This window comes from Musa acuminata, chromosome BXJ2-5 (genome assembly GCF_036884655.1).
Source record: "Musa acuminata AAA Group cultivar baxijiao chromosome BXJ2-5, Cavendish_Baxijiao_AAA, whole genome shotgun sequence".
Lineage (NCBI taxonomy): Eukaryota > Viridiplantae > Streptophyta > Magnoliopsida > Zingiberales > Musaceae > Musa > Musa acuminata.
In genome coordinates this window covers 43,454,760-43,473,967 of record NC_088342.1, presented here as the reverse complement: position 1 = coordinate 43,473,967, position 19,208 = coordinate 43,454,760, and the positions used below count along the sequence as shown (strand labels likewise).

Here is a 19,208-nt window from a genome sequence, read left to right as displayed (position 1 = left end):
CAGAAAAAGAATGTGAGAAAAATCTTTAAGAGAGGAAAATTTGAATAAATCTATCAGCTTTATAGGGAATTGTGAATAAAGGAAAGGAAAAAATATAAAAAATAAATAAATGAAAAGTGAAACAAAAGAAGAAATAAATGTGAGCAAATGTAAATTTCTGATATTTTCTGTTACTAAATCTTAACAATCCCCCACAAAATTTTAAAATATTTTAATATTAAAAATAATGTGAATAAATAAGAAGTAATGTTCAAACTTATACTATGCGGTTAGTGAGGTGCCTTTATAATAGTATATAATATATACTATAAATAATGTTCGCTATTAAACATATAATATATAATATATACTATAATAGTATATAATAGTATATATACTATAATAATATTCACTATTACACATATAGTATATAATAGTATATAATATATAATATTATATTATAGGGTTGCTCATTTATAATCATGTGAACGTATGTTAGTTTATTCATGAGAGTTTTTAAAGATTATCCAAATCTCTAATTAGGATTGTTTACATATACTCTAATATGGGAAAGCTTATACCAAAGATGTATGTAAAATAATATTTTACGAAAATATCATTTTGAATATGGATCCAAACAATGCTTTTTCTATCTCTCTACGTAAGTAAGACCATTAATCACCGGATGGGTTTAAAGTTGTTCATCATAATATATTATATACTATGAAAGTACTCGTAAGTGTATTCCTTAGTCGATCAATCAATTTGTTATTTTCGCATTGAACCTCTTTCAAGAGATCGCCTATCATTAGAGTTTTACTAGAAGTTTTTTATCCTATTTAAAGTTTTAGTAAGATAATTAATATGATTTTATTCAAATTTAATATAATGTAATATAATAATTAAATAAATATCAGGCCACCATATAAACTTTTTTCTAACTTTATAATGTTTATTGATTTTTGAATTTATAATTTTTTATAAAATTCTATTGCAGCTCTTAAATCACAATATATTGAAATAAGCCGTAAAGACAATGGCAATAAAATCAAAGGTAGATTTGATAAAAAATTTTAAGCCATTCAACTTCTAAACATATGATTTATAATGCAATCAATTCTAACTTTGAATGATAGATTGCTTAGTAGAGTGTCAACAGATAACACTACCACTTGAAGTAAAGATATATCAAAAGAATCAAAAATTCAATTGGTATCACTACAACCCTCAAGAACATTTTCTTAAATACTCTTTCTAAAATATTTTAATATTTTATACTAGGATTGCTAGTATATTTACTTAATCTAAACATACTATAAGCTATGTGAAGTTTGATTCAGTTAAAGAGGTACATAAGAGATCCAATAATATAAGAATGTTTTTCTTAATTCATAGACTTACCTACCTTCTTAAGAGATAAACACTAGAGTCATAAAGTGTAGAATTAATTAAATAATTATCCAAACTTTTCAATAATTTTTTGGGTATAGTTAGGTTGAGACAAAATGATTGAATCATATATGATCTTCATTATCAAAATCACATCTGCTTCTCCAAGATTTTCCATATCAAAATGACATGATAAAAATATGTTGATTTCATTAATAATATCAAAATCAAATGCCATCAACATAAAGATTAAAAAATTAAATTTATCATCAACTCTTTTGCAATAAAAATAATAATCAGATTCATTAGTTTTGAAATCAAAGGAACAATTTTTTAAGTCAATAAAATGTTAGAACTAGTTTACATACTTTACTTAGCACAACAAAGTATTTTGGTTGAGTCATATAGATCTTCTCTTCTTAGAGATCATTAGAGGATGGCAGTATTTATATTCATTTGATGAGAAAACAGAATTAATTTAAAATTGTTATATATGTTAGTAATACCTATAAATAACAAGAGTGTTTATAACAGAGAAAATTTACAGTAAATAATAATTTTCTTTTACCAACTCCTTACAGCTATTTCAATCCTCTTTATATATATATATGTATATATATATATATATGTATATATATATATATATGTATATATATATATATATGTATATATATGTATATATATATATATATATATATATATATATGTATATATATATATATGTATATATATATATATGTATATATATATATATGTATATATATATATACATATATATATATATGTATACATATATATATATATATATGTATACATATATATATATATATGTATACATATATATATGTATATATATATGTATACATATATATATATATATGTATACATATATATATATATATATTTATACATATATATATACATATATACATATATATATACATATATATATGTATGTATATATATATATATATATATGTATGTATATATATATATGTATATATATATATATGTATATATATATATATACAAAATCCAAAGTTCCTCTTTTTTTAAGATAAAAAATTAGATTTTTTTTAAATCACAGAATATAAGTTTAAATCTGAAATATATATTTAAACAGAAGTTGTCAATTTCAAAATTCAAGATTTAAAATATTATTTTTACAGTAATTTCGGAGTTCAAAATTTTTAAAAATTACAATTTAAAGATATAATTTCTAAAGTATATTATATTTAATATTATGCAGTTGACTTTTTGATATTATTCATAAATCAAAATTACCAGAAATAGTATAAATTCTTGATTATTACTAAAAATGGAATAAACGATTTTTTTAATCTTTCTATCACTCAGATATTAATAATAGGATAGCAGAACAATAATGGAAATAAATGTGCCTGTCTAGTCGAAGACGTAGGACAGGATTCTACCACAAGAAATCCTGTTCCCTGCGTTACGGGCGACAGGCGATCGGAGCCACCGGATTTTGGTGTAACGAACGAATGATATGTGAGCAAAGTAAACACCTTTTTCGCGTCTCCCTTTTGTTTCTTCCTTCCTCGTTCCTTCGCCCCGTCAAAAGGGTCGGACGAAGACCGCCACAGCCTCGATCGATCCAGTGTGCTTTGATCTTCCAGTCCAAGGTAATGATAACCCTCGCTTTCCAGATCCGATCCCTCTGCAGATGCGTACGTTTTCTGGTTCCGGCTCGGCTGATGTAAGGCCAAGCGTCATTCTCTCTTCTCGATTTCATTCCTCTTGGTCAGGTCTGCCAATGACCCAATTTAGGGTTCCTTAAGTCCTCTTTTTGTTTCTCTTCCTCTTTTGTTGATTGATTTTAAGCGAGAGTACCTTGGTCGCGCCTAAGGAGGATCGATTTAAGTGGAATTTGCATCTTTATCCTATATAAATATCTTCGTTTTATCGAATCTATTGATAGAGAAGTGCGGGTGGTCGAAGCTAGATTTGGCAGGGCAGGGCGACCAACATAATGTTCTGGAGTTTTGTTTGTAATCTAGCAAACATGCAATGGTTGATAGTTCGTGGTGGGTTTTGGCTATTAGGAGCTTTTGAGTAGTACCTAGTCATTGTCCATCACTCATGTATTTGGAGAAGCGTATGCAAATATGGATTTTTGGTAGTTGGCACATAACAAAAAGAGATTTGACCTCAACCTGATAAATTTGAACTCTGTAGAAATTTTTGCTCATGCGTAACATATGCCTGCAATCTGCTTCGATGAGAAAAAATCCTCATGATAGTAATGTAAGGCTTGGAGTGCTTCTTTCACATGTGCCTGGTTAACTTCAGAACAGACTAGTCCCATCTCTGATGAAGGAAAAGAGGTGCTAGCAGTCCGGCATAGGTTATATCCAGAAGCCAAGAGGTATTTCATAGAAGGGCTCCCGATCAAGGTGTGGACCTGCTTAGGTTCCCATTGGTTGAGCTTGGGTCCTTGATAGGTTGCATGTTTCTTTGGTGGAACTCATATATGAGAAGATATTAACTCTTGAGGAGTTCTTTGGGTGTTAATTGACAAAGCCAACATTATCGGACTAATGTAACTCAAAAAATGAATCTTCCTTTTGGAGTAGATACCATGCTTGGTGACATTATTGCCTTGGAAATCGACATGAAGTTGGAGCCTTTAAATGTCGAAATTGATTTTCAGTAGTATAACATCAATATTGGATATTATAATAAATGACCTAGGGAACTTAATTTTTTTGTTTAACATCTATTTGACCACTCCATGTACGACAGATTTAAGTTTGGTAGTAGTATTCGGAGTGATTGTGGTTTGACTTCATCATGGTTGATGATAAAGGAAGTATACATGTTGAACTTTTTAATTAAAGTAACCACATCGATGGTGTGATCTATCTTGTCCACCGAAGTTAAAGTTTCATCATTGTAACCTGGAAAATTTTCAAGTTCTGTGCCGTATAAGTGTTAATCATTCCTCACTTATGCAGAATAATTTTTGAAAAATGTTCTTTGCACTCCAATAAAGACAACTAACTTGGAACATACAGAAGGATTGAACTTTGAAAGTTAGCCGAAATTGTTCTGTTATCTTCACCTCAAATTCCTTTATAATACCAGAAAGATGTTGGAAAAGATTGGCCTGCCAGCAAAGCCTTCAATGCGAGGAGGAAGTTGGGTGTTAGATGCATCACACTGTCAGGGTTGCGCATCTCAGTTCACCTTTATTAATAGAAAGGTATGCAACTTTTGATGTACTTCTTAGTTCTTTCTATAACCATCTTTTTTTTTTCCTTTTTTTTCCCTATAACTCCTTTTAAATTAGTTTCTGTCAATGATTTCAGCTGTATAATCAGTTGGGTTTTAGTAGCTTGAAGTCCTAAAATAATTAGGCATACTTGTTTAGATTCTTATTGTCCTTGATCCTCAGTTGTTGTTCCATTTTTGCACCTGAATTTATAATAATGATGCTGTATCTATGCACACAAATAAAAGAAGAAAACTGGAAATGTCATTCTAATTGATGTCAATGAATTTAGCCTTCTTGCCCGTTTCTGCATAGTAATTTGCCTATGAATGAGACCAAACAGGTTTTCTTTATATTGTGCTTCAGTGGCCATTTAAGAAAAAATCATGAACAAGAATTAGTTACTAGAGATTATCCTCATCAAGATTGCCAAATATTAGGCAAACAATGATATAACAATACCAAATAATTTCCCACATGCTAGCTTGATTGTTAAATTCCTATTGCAATGGTGTATTAACTTTAAATTTAGTAATTGTATTATGGCTCTTACACGATCCAATTCCAATGTGTTAACTATGTAATGTCACTCACCAAAATCTAATGGCTTAAGCTTAGCCTTATCCGTATACCAAGAAGCAATACAAGTCGCAATCAGATATTGATCTTCTTAGAATTTTCTTTTTGCTGGTCACAAAGGGATCTTTTGTTTTTCTGTACTGTCTGTCACATAAATGTAATTCTACCTGTCGAAATGCATACTTGGTCACGGAACAAGCTTATTCTTGCTCTGTTGTTAACTAAATCATGCAAAGGAACCATTTTCTGTTCCACTTTCTAATCAATAATTGAACAGAACATGTTTTTTGTCCGATGATAGTTATATGAGTTATTTTGGAATTCGTGGAGAAATTTTATTCCTTTCTGAATGTGGCTTGTTTACTGGTTGGTTCCTTGGTTTTGATGCTAGATGTATCTATGATAGATACTATTCCTATTATCCTGATTTCTTATCTTTTACAAGTTTTCTGACCTTTAGAAGTATGCAGGCACTATTACAGTTAGACACAAGATAAGTAGTGAGTAGAACTTTCTACAACATTAAAACCTTCTTAATGTGTTGATCTGTTTCGATTACAGAATTTAGTGTTTAGCTATGTCGTGTTTTGCTTTACAGAATATTTTTGACGAAAAAAATGATCCTTCTTGATGATGTATTACTTTTATTGCCATAGCATCATTGTCGCAGATGTGGAGGTTTGTTTTGCAATACTTGCACCCAGCAAAGAATGGTTTTACGTGGACAAGGTGATTCAGCAGTCCGAATATGTGATCCTTGTAAAAAGATCGAGGAAACAGCACGCTTTCAGTCGAGATATGGACACAGAAAGCAAACCGCAAAGGGTTAGTGATGGTCCATACTTCTTGGGCAGTATTATATGTTTGTTTTATTGGAGTTCTTGAAGGTTATTGGCAGTGAACTTAGCTAGATTTAAGGTGATCATGAAGAATTCACTTGTCTTTGTTGAGCATCACATGTAGGAGCTCATGATAAGTAAATGTCTTCATATGCATTTCATTGCCAAGTTTTTATGTTGATTATTCTTTGAAGATGAACAGTGTGCCAGATATCCTGGTTACGCTAATTGTTATAAATTTATTGTAGCTGTGAACTATCATACATCTGTAATATATCTTTTTAGGATCTACAATAAGTTTCTCTGTTACTTAGATTCATAGATTGTCATAATTCAGAATTTCTGCACGAGCTCTGATGGTTGACATCAGTTTCACAGCTTACTATTGAACTTTGTTTAAGGAGAACAATACCGAGCTTGGCATTTTTTTCTTTTTTCTAAATCTGCCCATACTGATGGGAAGTGGTCTCGAACTCCGGATGGTGAATATTATGTCTGCTGTCTGATAGAAGCATGCAGCTTTTTGAGCAGGCTTCTTATAAGGATCATTCTAGGTGCTCATGATATGAAATCAGTTTCTTCAAAATTAGGTGAATCTGTAGATGGTGATTCCAGAGAAAGAGAGAGTGATCCAAGAAAGATCAACGCCTTATGGAGAGTGATATGTAAGGACAATGAGGGGCTAAAAAACAAAAAAAGAAACAATGGAATTCCACTTCCTTTTTTACAGATATATCTTACAGCAGAATGTAATTGATATGTTTATCTAGTTTTTTGGTAGATTAAGTTGTCAGTGTATCATGCAAAGAGATCCTGCTTCAAAGTTTGTTGGAAATATCAACATTTTCTTCTTATATTCCTTTTGCAGTTAACACAAAACAGGTCTTGAAGAATGAGGAAGAAGTTCTAGGTCAGATTCTGGGAACAGATGGAAAGCATCTATTGCTTTCTGAACAAGAATCAGACAGTGATGTGATTTCTGATCTCCAAAGATTATCAAGCAGTGCATCCTGCTCTAACTTAAGGGAAGAGTCTGCTTCTTCAGGAAAAGAAGAAGATATCGTTAGAGGCATGTCAGTTGATACTTGCAACAAGGCTAATATTGATATCATGTTAGGTGACCCAGAGGAATTGCGTCATCAAGCAGTAGAAGAAAAGAGAAAATATAAAACTTTGAAGGCAGAAGGAAAATCAGAGGAAGCACTTCAGGCATTTAAGCGTGGTAAAGAACTTGAAAGGCAAGCTGGAGCTTTAGAAATTGCAATTAGGAAGAATCAGCGAATGGCTTTAAAGGCATCAAATATGAGAACTGTTACTGCTAACCCAAAAAGCGATGGTCGTGAAGAGTCGGACAGTAAACAGAAGTTACCTTCTCAAAGGGATAAAGAAGCAAAGAATGACCTTGCAGCTGAACTCAGAGAATTGGGATGGTCTGATGTAGATCTTCATAATGCAGATAAAAAACCAGAAAAGCTTAGTTTGGAGGGTGAATTGTCAAATCTTCTTGCAGAAGTTACTCAAAGATCCTCTCAAGGGATGAAAAAAGTTGCTATTGATAAGTCAGAAGTCCTTGCTCTTAAGAAAAAGGCACTCTCACTGAAAAGAGAAGGGAAACTTGCCGAAGCAAAGGAAGAGCTAAAGAGGGCTAAAATATTGGAAAAGAAAATAGAAGAACAAGAGATCTTGGGTGAGGCTGAAGGTTCTGATGACGAACTGTATGCTCTAATTAATAGTATGGACGAAGACAAGCAAGATGAGTTAGTGTTGGACCATGCACCTGAGGCTAATATCAAATTTGACAACTTACTCGTTTTCTCAGATGATCTCCCTGCTGATGGCAATTTTGAAGTCACTGATAATGATATGAATGACCCAGAGTTAGCAGCTGCCTTAAAATCATTTGGCTGGTCTGAAGAGGATGAAGAACAAGTAGCCAGTCAAGATGAGCAGTCTGTTCCTTTTGATAGAGAAGCACTGCAGAGCCAAGTACTTAGTCTGAAGAAGGAGGCACTCAGTCAAAAACGAGCTGGTAATGTTTCGAAAGCATTGGAGATTCTGAAGAAAGCAAAACTACTTGAAAAGGACCTGGAAAATATGAAATCTAGTCCTGAAATATCTGAATCTGAATCTAAGCAAAAGAGTTTGAGCCGTCAAGTTAATGTTTCTGAAACAACAAGCTCTCATTTTGAGTCGCCACCAAAAAGTAAATTAATGATTCAGAAAGAGTTATTAGCTTTGAAAAAGCGAGCGCTCACATTGAGAAGGGAAGGTCGGATCGATGAGGCAGAAGAAGAATTGAAGAAAGGAAAGGTTCTAGAACAACAACTGGAAGAGATGGAAAATGCTTCCAGAAGACCTGAACCTAAGCTGGTAAAGAACAATCTGGAGTTTGCTAAGACATATGAGGGTGGTGATGCCAGGAGCTTGGATCTCGGAGAGGAAGGATTTGAAACTGAGGTAACAGAACATGATATGTGTGATCCTGCAATGTTGTCGCTTTTGAAGAATTTGGGATGGAATGAGGATGACAATGCTGAAAATGTCAGCATGACAAATATAACTTCTAAACGGATGAATGAACCTTCTTTGGTTCCACCGAAGGTGAAGAAAAACAAGGCTGACATTCAGAAAGAACTGTTAGCAATAAAAAGAAAAGCTCTGGCCTTAAGACGCCAAGGAAAGTCTGAGGAGGCTGAGGAAGAGCTCGAAAAAGCAAAAGCCTTGGAGAATCAAATGGCAGAAATGGAAGTCTCTAGTAGTGCCAACTTCATGGAGATGGATTCAATTGATTATGGAACTTCGATTCCACAAAAATTCTACGGTAAGGAGCAAGCTGCTGGTGATGTGCGAAACACCTCTGATAGCCTATTATCATTTGCAGTTAACAAAATACCAAAAGATGAAGCAGTACTAGTACAAGGTGTGTCTGATGTTGGTTTGAATGCAAAAAGTGACAAAAACAAAGCTGCAGAAGCTTCTGTCATGGTACCTAAAATTTTGCAAACAGAGAAGCAGATGTTGCAAAAATCAGGTCTACAAACTGAAGAAATTTCTGTAGAAGATCCGATTTTGCATCAGTCGAACCAATCACTTAATTTGGTAGAATTAATGTCTGGCAGTGATGTTAAAGCTTTGCACTCATCAATTAGGGAATCAGGAAAAAGAGAAGATACCGATGCCAACGAGAAGAGCTGCTCTGGGAGTGGTAAACTTTCATGCACAACGGATTTTCAGATATCTCAGAGAAACGAAACAAATGCCACTGGAACTAATATATCGGCAGCACAAAAACAGAATTTGACACATGGGGTTGATGCTCTCCAGGATGAAATTCTAGCACTCAAGAGAAGGGCTGTTGCACTGAAGAGAGAAGGGAAGCTAGCAGAAGCCAGAGAGGAACTGAGACAGGCAAAGCTGTTAGAAAAGAGTCTAGAAGATGGTCAGCAGGCCAATGTGGTCAAGGAAGGTGCTTCATCTTCTACATCTGACAACACTTCTTCCATGCAAGAGAAAAGAACTAGCCCATCAGAGAAACCAATGTCAGGCCGTGATCGTTTCAGGATTCAACAGGAATCCCTATCTCACAAGCGAAACGCTCTCAAGTTGCGTAGAGAAGGAAAGATAGATGAATCAGAGGCTGAACTTGAATTGGCCAAAGCTTTGGAAAAACAGTTGGAAGAATTTGACCAAGGTTCAAGCACTGTGATGTCTGGCAGCAAGTCAGAAGCGATGGAAGACGTAGTCGTGGAGGATCTTCTCGATCCTCAACTTATGTCTGCCCTTAAAGCTATTGGATTGGAAGGTCCTGCTATTACCAGCCAACCACAACCACATAATAAAACAGAGTCCCAGCCAAACTTTGACAAGCGTGAGAACCATGGCATCGAGAAAGCTGCTCTGGAAGAACAAATCAAGGCTGAGAAGCTCCGAGCACTCGATTTCAAACGGGCAGGTAAGCAGGCTGAGGCTTTGGAGGCTCTTCGTTCTGCCAAGCGTCTTGAGAAGAAACTTGCATCATTGACTTAGCAGCTCAACTGGAAACAATTAGTGTTCTTACAACCCAATGCCCAACTGATAGCTCACAGATGGCCATTGCAAAAATGTAGAATTCTTTCAAAGATAAAATCCATTTTTGTTCACTATCGAAATGCCCAAAAGTTATACTCGTGGAAGAAACTTGGTTGATCGGATTGCAGGAAATTTTGTGTGAAGGCTATTTGGGTTGCAACTTACCTCGGTTCTGGAATACAAGATTCATGTGGAAGAATTAGTGAAAGAATATGGTATTGAAGTTATTGTTAGTATGTAATGTTATGAACAGAGTCAAATTTCTTATCAATAAATGATCTATGCATATGGTAGTAATATTGTGCTGGTGGCTATTTAGATTTCGTTGAATCCATCTGTTTGGCTTTCCCAAAAATTCAATGGCAGTGATTTAGCTTTCAAAAAGTAAATTAATATGTTTATTTTTCATTAACATTTTCTAAGATTTTGTGTCGCTGACCTTTTAGTGCTCTCAGCACTCTGCTCTCATTGCAACGTCACACGCTTCTTCGTGCTCGAACTAAAGCCCGTTGCACTCTCAACTCCACTGAGATCGGGTAAAACGGGAAAGTAGAAAGCTAAAATCCACCCGCCAATTATACGCCAGCCTCCAACGACTGGGCCCCGCTCGATCATCAGGTAACAAGAGGAGTTCGTTCAGATCTCCACGTTGGGTAACCGAGGGGGGTAGCAATGAAGGAGCGGAGGATCTACACGCTCCTCGGCCTCCTCCTCCTCGCCGCCGTCGGCTACCTCAACTGGTCATCGAGCGGCGGGGGCGGTGGCCGCGGCGGCGTCCGGATACCGATCCCGTGGCTCCAGCCGAAAATGGGTTTCGTCGGCAGGAACGGGACCCGGTTCATCGACCTCGAAGACGGGTCGCCGGTGTACGTCAACGGGTGGAACTCCTACTGGCTCATGTCGTCCGACTCCAGCGATCGGGTGGTGGATATGCTCCGGCGTGGGAGGGCGATGGGGATGTCGGTGTGCCGGACCTGGGCGTTCAGCGACGGTGGACCCAACGCGCTCCAGATCTACCCTGGTCACTTCGACGAGCGGATCTTCCAGGTTTTGGATCTCCCATCCTATCTGCTTCTGCATCTTTCCTGGTCTCGTGTACTATCTTACAAAGTTGGAATCTTTGAGTGGATTGTCGGCTTCAGATGGGGAAATAAAGTCTCAATTGCATTCTGTTTCGAAAAATCTTGAATCGTAGCGATGGACGATGCCGATGCTGACCTACATGAGAAATTGGTGCACCTTATACCATTAATTGAACATTTATAATTGAAATCCGTGTTGGCTTTAGCTGATGAAACTTTTCCCATTTGTTCCTCTGACGACTTCAGAGAATGGCTTAAAATTTGTGATGGCTATCTATGAGAAAGAACATAAGTTTCCTTGAATTCCACTCTTAATATATATGATAAGAAGTCTTCCAATGCTGTTCTGTTTCTTCTACTTTATATACTCTTAACTGTCTTGTGTCAAATTTTTTTATAGCATCAGTTCGATCTTTTCTTGATAGTGCTTGCCTCTGAGTTGATTTTGTAGTTTTTTTCTGATAATTGTATTAATACTATTCAACTGGCATAGAATTTGATCATGATAAGCAACATCAGCACATTAGACACGACACAACATGTTGAATCAAGTAAATAGATACATGACAAAATGTTGCTCTGGTTTGATAACTACAACTAGGTACCATTGCAGGTAACTAGTGCTTATGAGGTCAAAATTGATTTAAGAAGATAATTTTCAATCATTTTATGGTGTTTATAGCAAAAAAAATTGTTTTGTTACTAGAATATTGAGCTATCAGCATCCGGTTTCAACTTCAGCATTATTCTTGCAATGGCACTGGCTTCTATAATTTGGTTCTTTCCTAATAGTATTTGTTTATAACTCTGTTTGGTCTCAGGCACTGGATTTTGTCATATATCAAGCAAGGAAGCATTACATACGGTTAATTCTTTGTCTTGTAAACAATCTCGGCGCATTTGGGGGAAAATCTCAGTACGTTAGGTGGGCACAAGCTTCTGGGATCAATGTGTCAACTTCCACAGATCCATTTTTCTCGCATCCAACCATCAAGGGCTACTATAAGGACTATGTTAAGGTATACTGGTTATGCACATGTGATTATCAGAGTAAATTGGATCAAGATGCTAATTTTCTTTGTTGTGAATTAATAGTATCTTGATGAGATTCTTGTTCGACACTGGTGCAAATGTGAAACAGATGATTGCATAGTGATTTATGGTCTTTTACCTGCAAATAGTTAAATCATTGCTCAATAGTTGCTCTAGTGAACATGAGGATGGTTATACCAGATGATGGTACTTAGTTATTTTCGAATCCTTATCTAGTGCTCAACCATTTTAATATAATGCGTGTACAGGCAATAATTTCAAGAAAGAACACATATAGTGGCATCAGATACCGCGATGAACCTGCCATATTTGCTTGGGAGCTCATTAATGAGCCTCGATGTGAATACAATTCATCCGGTCCACTTCTTCAGGTAATAAAACAACCTATGAATTCTTAATTCGCTTTCTTTTCTATTAGTTTATTACTTTATGCCAGTGTGTAAATTTCTCAAGATCAAACTAGCGATGTGAAAGTACAAATGCTTAATTGTTATGACTGAAAAAAGTTTCAAGAAGTTTAACTCTATCAAGCACTTCTAACAGGCCTGGATCGCTGAAATGGCATCCTATGTAAAGAGCTTGGATGAGAAACATCTTGTCACAGTGGGGCTTGAAGGGTTTTATGGACCTGCAAGGAACGACCGGTTGGGTGCTAATCCAGGGTCATGGGCAGCTTCACTTGGTTCTGACTTCATACAAAACTCAGCAATTGAGAATATTGATTTCGCTTCGGTACATGCATATCCAGATAGCTGGTTGGTGATGGTGACCTTCTTGGTTTGGTTTCATTATATGACACTTGCTATTTTGCACTTTAGCATTGAAGACATGTGACCATTACTTGTAGGATTCCAAAGGCAAGCCTGGAAGAAAAGGTTGAGTATCTCTCAAGTTGGGTTGATTCTCACGTCAATGATAGTGAGCATGTGCTAAAGAAACCAGTCCTCTTCTCCGAGGTTGGCTCCCATTTGCGTGTAAAGAAAAATGGGACATATGACAGAGACATATTACTGAAGATCGTCTATGACAAAGTATACGAGTCAGCTAAGAAGGGGCAAGCTGCAGCGGGTGCTTTAATTTGGCAATTGATGGTTGAAGGAATGCAGAGTTATCAGGATGAGTTCTCATTGGTAGCAAGCGAGCACCCATCCACATATAAACTGATAGCACAACAATCTTGTCGACTGAGAAACTTGCACATGACAAAGGATAACACAAGTAGAGAAGTTGTCCAGAGCTGTTTGGAGCCACCATCCTAAGGATCGAAGACTTCCAACCAAGGTAGAAATGGCTATTTGATGACATGATCAACGACGTAGAGATTTGTTTATGAAATAGAGAGAGATTAGATTTGACATCCTGCGAGCTACCACCAGAAGCATTCAGACAAGAAGACCAACTACTAGTTGGAAACGATTGCGACAAAGGATGGAAAGGATTTGTATGTTATTTTTCACTGGCACACATGATGGATTTTTTTCCATATTAGAAGAGTATGTAGCACATGAAGACAACAAACTTATTCATGATTACTTGTAATTACTTGTGAGAATAAATTGATCAATTCCTTGTTTTTTGTCCAAAAGAAATATCACATCTGTTCTGAAATATACACTCATGCATCTTGTTCAGTGCTATTCCTTCTCTCATCATGTGTAACCAATGTACCAGGAGCTAATGTTTTAACACATTAGCATCAAACAATCCAGCATACCTCCTTCAGAGCTTGGGAGTTGTAAATCATCCCAATCTAGCATACATTTGCTGAGAAGTTCTACAGCTTTCTTAGTTATTCTCTCATGGATGGAACCTAATTCAACAGTTCTTTCATCTTTAGGAGTATAACAAGCAGATAGCAGATGGTCATTTAAGGATTAGGCCCTCCATTTAAGACCGATAGCCCCACAAGAAGTCAACGGGTGACCTTTCCGAGCCCTACTCAAGGGCGCAATATCTGCCGCATAGTTCTGGAAGAACATAAAAATAAGCCCTCAACACAATCTACCACGCACAAAGAAAACATATGCAAGATGCTATATTTACAGCAATTAAACACTAATTCGATCATTCCTATATCACTACTTCCCAAAGCATCTAAATCCAAATCTCTTTGGCCTCCTCCAAAAGGCAAAACTAGCAGTTCAACAACATCGGTACTCAACCACATGGAAAACCGGATTATTGACTGTAATAAGCTTGATTAGTTTAATGGAAACCCTTCTATAATGAGTCCAAATACATCATTATATGATCATTACAGATTACAAGGTTGCTCGGCCAGTGTGGGGCTTACATTGCCGACAACAACGTTCGATTTCTGACAATAGGATTCCATGCTCGAGTGATTGCTGCTTCGAAGGAAGCTTTCATTCATAATGTGAAGAAGACACGGAAATAATAATACAAGAGTGGTTGGTGCAAGAGACAATTGCATCTGCCTATATGAAGAACTGATTTGCTAAAGAAATGAAGAATCGTTGCATTCTGATGTGATCAGAAACTTTTATGCTTCAGCTATGCTATCTTATCGGACAAAGAGAGAAGAAAAAGATCATAATCATGACTGCCAATTATGCTTCGACACTTTACTCAATCCAAGTGAAACAAGATCTACGAAGAGAGTGGATGATTGAAGGACAACTCGCAGCATTCTCGCTTGGGTAATTACTATGTACCTCCGCTTACACTTCCACACAGACATCAAGACGTATATACAACATTTCTTTCCATCTGATTCTAATTCACGAAGGCAGGCACATATATAGAGAGAGAGAGAGCGACATTGCTTTGCAGCACCTGCCGCCGAACTCTTATCTGCTAACAAGAAGAAACAGGGAGAGAGAGAAACAAGCAACAATAGGAGCAGAAGAAATGCCTGGCTTTCCCATGTACGCCATGGAGGCTGATGTATTCTGACCAAAATCACATGTCACCAACGTGGTTTTCTCGCTGAGAACCGAGGAGAGATGGCTTCCGGAGCGAGTGTGGTACCTGAGGGGGGAAGCCTTCTGCAAGATGGAGCGTCCTCCTCCACCTTCATACCTACTGCTGAGAGCGGAAGGAGTGAGAGAGGCGAGGAAAGACGACGAGGAGACAGGAAAGAGAACAGTACTTCGGTGGTACTTAATGGCTTCACACTCCCTTAATGGTTAGCAAAATTTCTCTTATTTCATGTTAAATAAACCCCATATGACAGCAGACACATACGAGAAAATTGCGGCAGTATTAAGAGAGAGAGAGAGAGAGAGATGGGTGTTCCCAAGAAAGAAGATGACGACGAGATCTTGTTCTTGTTTTGCTTCGAATTTACAGTGCAATGCATGATTACTTAAATACCCTTAATTTAAATTTATTTTTATTATTTACTTAAAAACTTAATTAGTTATTATTATTATTTTATTTTTTTGCTATATATAATTTAAAATCATTTAATATATTTTAAAATATTTTTAATCAATTCTTATAACTATGGATAAAACAAACAATCAAAGAGGACGAAATCGGGTACGATTGTAATAGTATTTTTTTAGATTAAACAAAACAATATATTGTTCGATAAATGATCGATTAGGAGTACTAAATTCTGTGATCGTACGAATTGGGGAGGGGCATGTGGGAGCCAAGAATTAAAATGTGTGATGGAATATATCGGGATGAGGAGGTTGAATTATTGGGTTTCGGTTCCCACGTGGGGGCCTCGTGCTCCGAACCCACGGTTGCCGAGTCGGGGATCCAGATCCGACAACATCGGTCGGATCCAAGCCCGGTTTGGAGGAGACGTCGGGACCCACCGTACGAACACCACGAATAATTTAACGGGCACACGATAAGGGTTTGTCCTCGCGGGCATTGCAATCGAGAAGCAGGTGGTGGCGTGTCGAAGATCCAACCGCCCAATTTGATCAAGATCACCGCGTGCTCCGACCTCATGGTAGTCCTGACCTCCATGAACCGGACGTGAAGGGATGGTTGCTCGACGAAGTCTCTGCGAACGCCTACGTGCATGCGACATGCACGTATCTGCGGGGTGAGATCGTGCACTCGTTTGATATGAATTTACGGTAATATTTGTTATTGAAGAACGCTGTGATTAGACGTCAATTAGCTCGAATCACTATCAATCATGTTATATATTTTAAGGTTGGATGATTTTTCTAAAAAAAAAATTAGGTTTTTTTTTGGGAAGGTTTCTCTAGTTTTCATATTACTATTTGAAATCCCATTTTACTATTTATAATCATATATATTTAATTTTTTAAATATTTTAAAATTATTTTAAATGAATGAAAATATCCATTGTCATTGTATAACGCCTTTGTTGCCTTTGTACCGTGAGAGTTCATCATCTCTGTGTGACAAAGTATGAAGAGGAAAGAAAAATAAAGGATAAAATTTTTCGACAAGATAAAGGCAATAGGTTATGACAAGAGACGTTTAGGATATTAGAAGAAAAAAATATTAAATAAAAAAATTAAAAACAAAGAGCACCTTTATTGGAAAAGCCTAAAAAGAGAGGTGTTTTTAAGAAAATCATCCTTTAAGGTTCCATAGAATTACTTTTATGAAAATTCAAATGGTTTTGAATGAAAATTATGATTGTGTTAACATATTTTAAAATAAAGGATGATAAATCTTTTTTTCATATAGAGTCTTATATATATATATATATATAATTTTTATTTATTCATTTTAAAAATGATAATGAAGAATGATGAGTCTTCAAAAAGACTATAATCTGATCTCAAACCAATACAAATTACCAATTCTATTATAAATATTAGCTAAGGGTAAAAAATAAAACTAGTTCAATATTAATCACCAATCATGCCCTGCAACCTCAGGCCACCATGCACACGGCCCGGTCAACAACGTTGACCAGGTGACCGATTCCCATGCACAAGCCTGCACGTAGAGGCCATTCACCACCCCACGACACCCTAAACAAAACCATGGCCACAGAGAGCTCCTAACCTCTCCGAATACCCATCCCAGCCACTGGAACACCCTATAAAACCCCTCCCATTCCCTCCCCATTCATCCACAGGCCTACATAAGCTTCTACCAATAAGTCTCTCTTTCTCATCTTCTCCACAGCCCCGCCTCTCGTGATGGAGATGAGAAAGGTTGCCTGTGCCGTCCTCGTCGTCGCCGCCTCGGCAACCGGCGCCCTCGCCGCCGAGGCGCCGGCTCCTGGCCCCGCCAGCGCGTCCTTCGCAGTCACCCCCGCCGTTGGAGCCGCCATTGGGGCCTCCGTGCTCTCCTTCTTCGCCTTCTACTTGCAGTAACCTTTGACGAGAAAGAGAGTATCGATAATTGTCCTTTCTTTCTTCTCTGATTGATTGTTGTCAGCTCCACCAGTCGCAATTGCTTCTGTCTGTCTTTCTTTCTTTCTGCATCGGTTTGGGTTGTAAGAAAGGCCGGATGGGATTTGTTTTGGAGTTAATTCCTAATTGAAATGAAATATTTCCGATTTGTTATAGCGTTTCTCCATAACTTTCTATCAAGATCATCTCAGGCTTTGTTCCTTGCCAGTGATCCTAAAAGGTGTTCTAAGTAGAGATCATTTAGTTTATGGACGAACTTTATCGCGATCTTTCAAGCTAAAAGATGCATTGCAAGAACAACGTGCCTGTTAATGTCGAGACTCTGCTCACCGATGGTGAGATCAAGGAGGCGGAATTCCAACAGTTTCGTGCCATGATTAATATTTCGGAAGCCCTTCATCGTTTGAATTGTATTGGGTAAACTCACAGTCGAGTCTTCGGACCCTTTCTCGACCAGGCTCGGGCCCTAGTTATTGGGCCTAATCCAATTTGGGCCGGCTTCTAGAAGTCTAGATTCTGCTCACCGGAAGGTATTAAAAGAAGTCGACACCAGACGTTTTCGTGCCGAATTTATTTTGCTCTAAGCAATTTACCATTAGCATGATGATATCGGGTAAGCTCACGGGGAGTCATCGAACTCTGTTTCCTGCATCGTGATTCGCGCAGAATGAATGATTAGATCAGCGTCGTGGTCATTTCGAACCGGCTTTTTTGGTCCACCAATTTGTCGGTATAAAGCCATGTGTTGCCGGATATGCTGGGATCGAATCCTGACCGTAGGATACGATAATTCCCGGAAGATCAATGGCCAGGATGCGTTTGATCGTCAATTAAACCGGTCGACCAGATAAACCGCTTCGATTATTTTGAGCCGGGTTCTTAAAACCGGTAGCCCCTTTATAAGTCCGGCTACTGCGCACCGGTGGTGATAGTAAGGATTTAAATTAGAGGGCAATTTTGTGCCAAAATAATTTTTCGAAAGCTTTTGGTGATCTGACTGACATCCGGTACTCTCACCGCGATTCCTCGGACTTTCTCATTCCATGATTCGTCTTGTCTCTGATCTTATCAGTTTATTATCCACTCTGTTGCCTGCAACAGTCCATCTGTTCTTACGGCCACTCTCTTTCCTTCCACATTCTTTTGGTCTGTAGTGACAGACTGACTGCAGCAGTGTGTCGATGGACTTAGCAATCAAATAAGGAATCTCACCATTCCAATCACATGAAGCAATAGAGATGCTTTTGGCTCAGCACTGAACGAAGCATCAACAACAATAAGCTGCGGTACAGAGAATTCAGGTTCATTCATGGTTACAGATCATGCATGCATGATATTGAAGACGACAGCTGCTCTATCAACTCGGAGAATCACTCGACCCATAAGCATCGCATACACGAGTGGCTGTGGCTATCTACGAGCTGAAGTGGGTGGAGGACAAGCGGGCAGAGTCAATGAAGTCATGTGACCACATACATTTCTACTGAGGTGATGCATCTTCGTCTTCAACCTCTGGAACTGCTTCACAGGGTATTAGATTAGATTAGCTTGTTTTAGGTATTAGATTAGATTAGATTAGCTTGTCATAATGGCCGACCAAAGCATCACAACATACGAAATCTCCTTTACCACTGTCCTAAATAGCATCATGTTTCGCCAA

At 37.3% G+C, this 19,208-nt stretch overlaps 3 protein-coding genes across 5 annotated transcripts; all 3 read left to right on the top strand.

Moving 5' to 3' along the window:
* The first annotated feature begins 2,896 nt into the window (after nt 1-2,896).
* Nucleotides 2,897-10,386, top strand: LOC135612881 (uncharacterized). 3 transcript variants are annotated; one of them, XM_065109660.1, is made up of 4 exons: nt 2,897-3,014; nt 4,477-4,594; nt 5,839-6,007; nt 6,890-10,386. In XM_065109660.1, the coding sequence occupies exons 2-4, from the start codon at nt 4,481-4,483 to the stop codon at nt 10,045-10,047; spliced, it is 3,441 nt and encodes a 1,146-aa protein (XP_064965732.1). In that variant the 5' UTR covers nt 2,897-3,014; nt 4,477-4,480; the 3' UTR covers nt 10,048-10,386. The 3 variants fall into 3 exon arrangements, with proteins under 3 accessions (XP_064965732.1, XP_064965734.1, XP_064965733.1); XM_065109662.1 differs by having other exon boundaries at nt 2,918-3,014; nt 4,407-4,594; XM_065109661.1 differs by having other exon boundaries at nt 2,925-3,014; nt 4,347-4,594.
* Nucleotides 10,387-10,708: 322 nt separating this feature from the next.
* LOC103985507 (mannan endo-1,4-beta-mannosidase 6) lies at nt 10,709-13,836 on the top strand. The gene is made up of 5 exons (XM_009403230.3): nt 10,709-11,136; nt 11,993-12,190; nt 12,473-12,595; nt 12,768-12,979; nt 13,072-13,836. Exons 1-5 carry the CDS (start codon nt 10,762-10,764, stop codon nt 13,481-13,483), a joined length of 1,320 nt encoding a protein of 439 aa, XP_009401505.2. The 5' UTR covers nt 10,709-10,761; the 3' UTR covers nt 13,484-13,836.
* A 3,417-nt stretch (nt 13,837-17,253) lies between these two features.
* On the top strand, nt 17,254-17,701 carry LOC135611845 (arabinogalactan protein 23-like). Its single transcript, XM_065107492.1, has one exon. It carries the CDS (start codon nt 17,333-17,335, stop codon nt 17,507-17,509), a length of 177 nt encoding a protein of 58 aa, XP_064963564.1. The 5' UTR covers nt 17,254-17,332; the 3' UTR covers nt 17,510-17,701.
* The last annotated feature ends 1,507 nt before the right edge of the window (nt 17,702-19,208 follow it).

Bases quoted from the DNA above. Each gene is read 5' to 3' on its own strand.
- LOC135612881 (XM_065109660.1), top strand. From the start codon at position 4,481: ATGTTGGAAAAGATTGGCCTGCCAGCAAAGCCTTCAATGCGAGGAGGA. The intron at 4,595-5,838 runs GTATGCAACTTT...TTATTGCCATAG, and splicing joins TCACCTTTATTAATAGAAAG to CATCATTGTCGCAGATGTGG. The intron at 6,008-6,889 runs GTTAGTGATGGT...TTCCTTTTGCAG, and splicing joins CAGAAAGCAAACCGCAAAGG to TTAACACAAAACAGGTCTTG.
- LOC103985507 (XM_009403230.3), top strand. From the start codon at position 10,762: ATGAAGGAGCGGAGGATCTACACGCTCCTCGGCCTCCTCCTCCTCGCC. The intron at 12,596-12,767 runs GTAATAAAACAA...CACTTCTAACAG, and splicing joins CATCCGGTCCACTTCTTCAG to GCCTGGATCGCTGAAATGGC. The intron at 12,980-13,071 runs GTTGGTGATGGT...CATTACTTGTAG, and splicing joins CATGCATATCCAGATAGCTG to GATTCCAAAGGCAAGCCTGG.
- LOC135611845 (XM_065107492.1), top strand. From the start codon at position 17,333: ATGGAGATGAGAAAGGTTGCCTGTGCCGTCCTCGTCGTCGCCGCCTCG.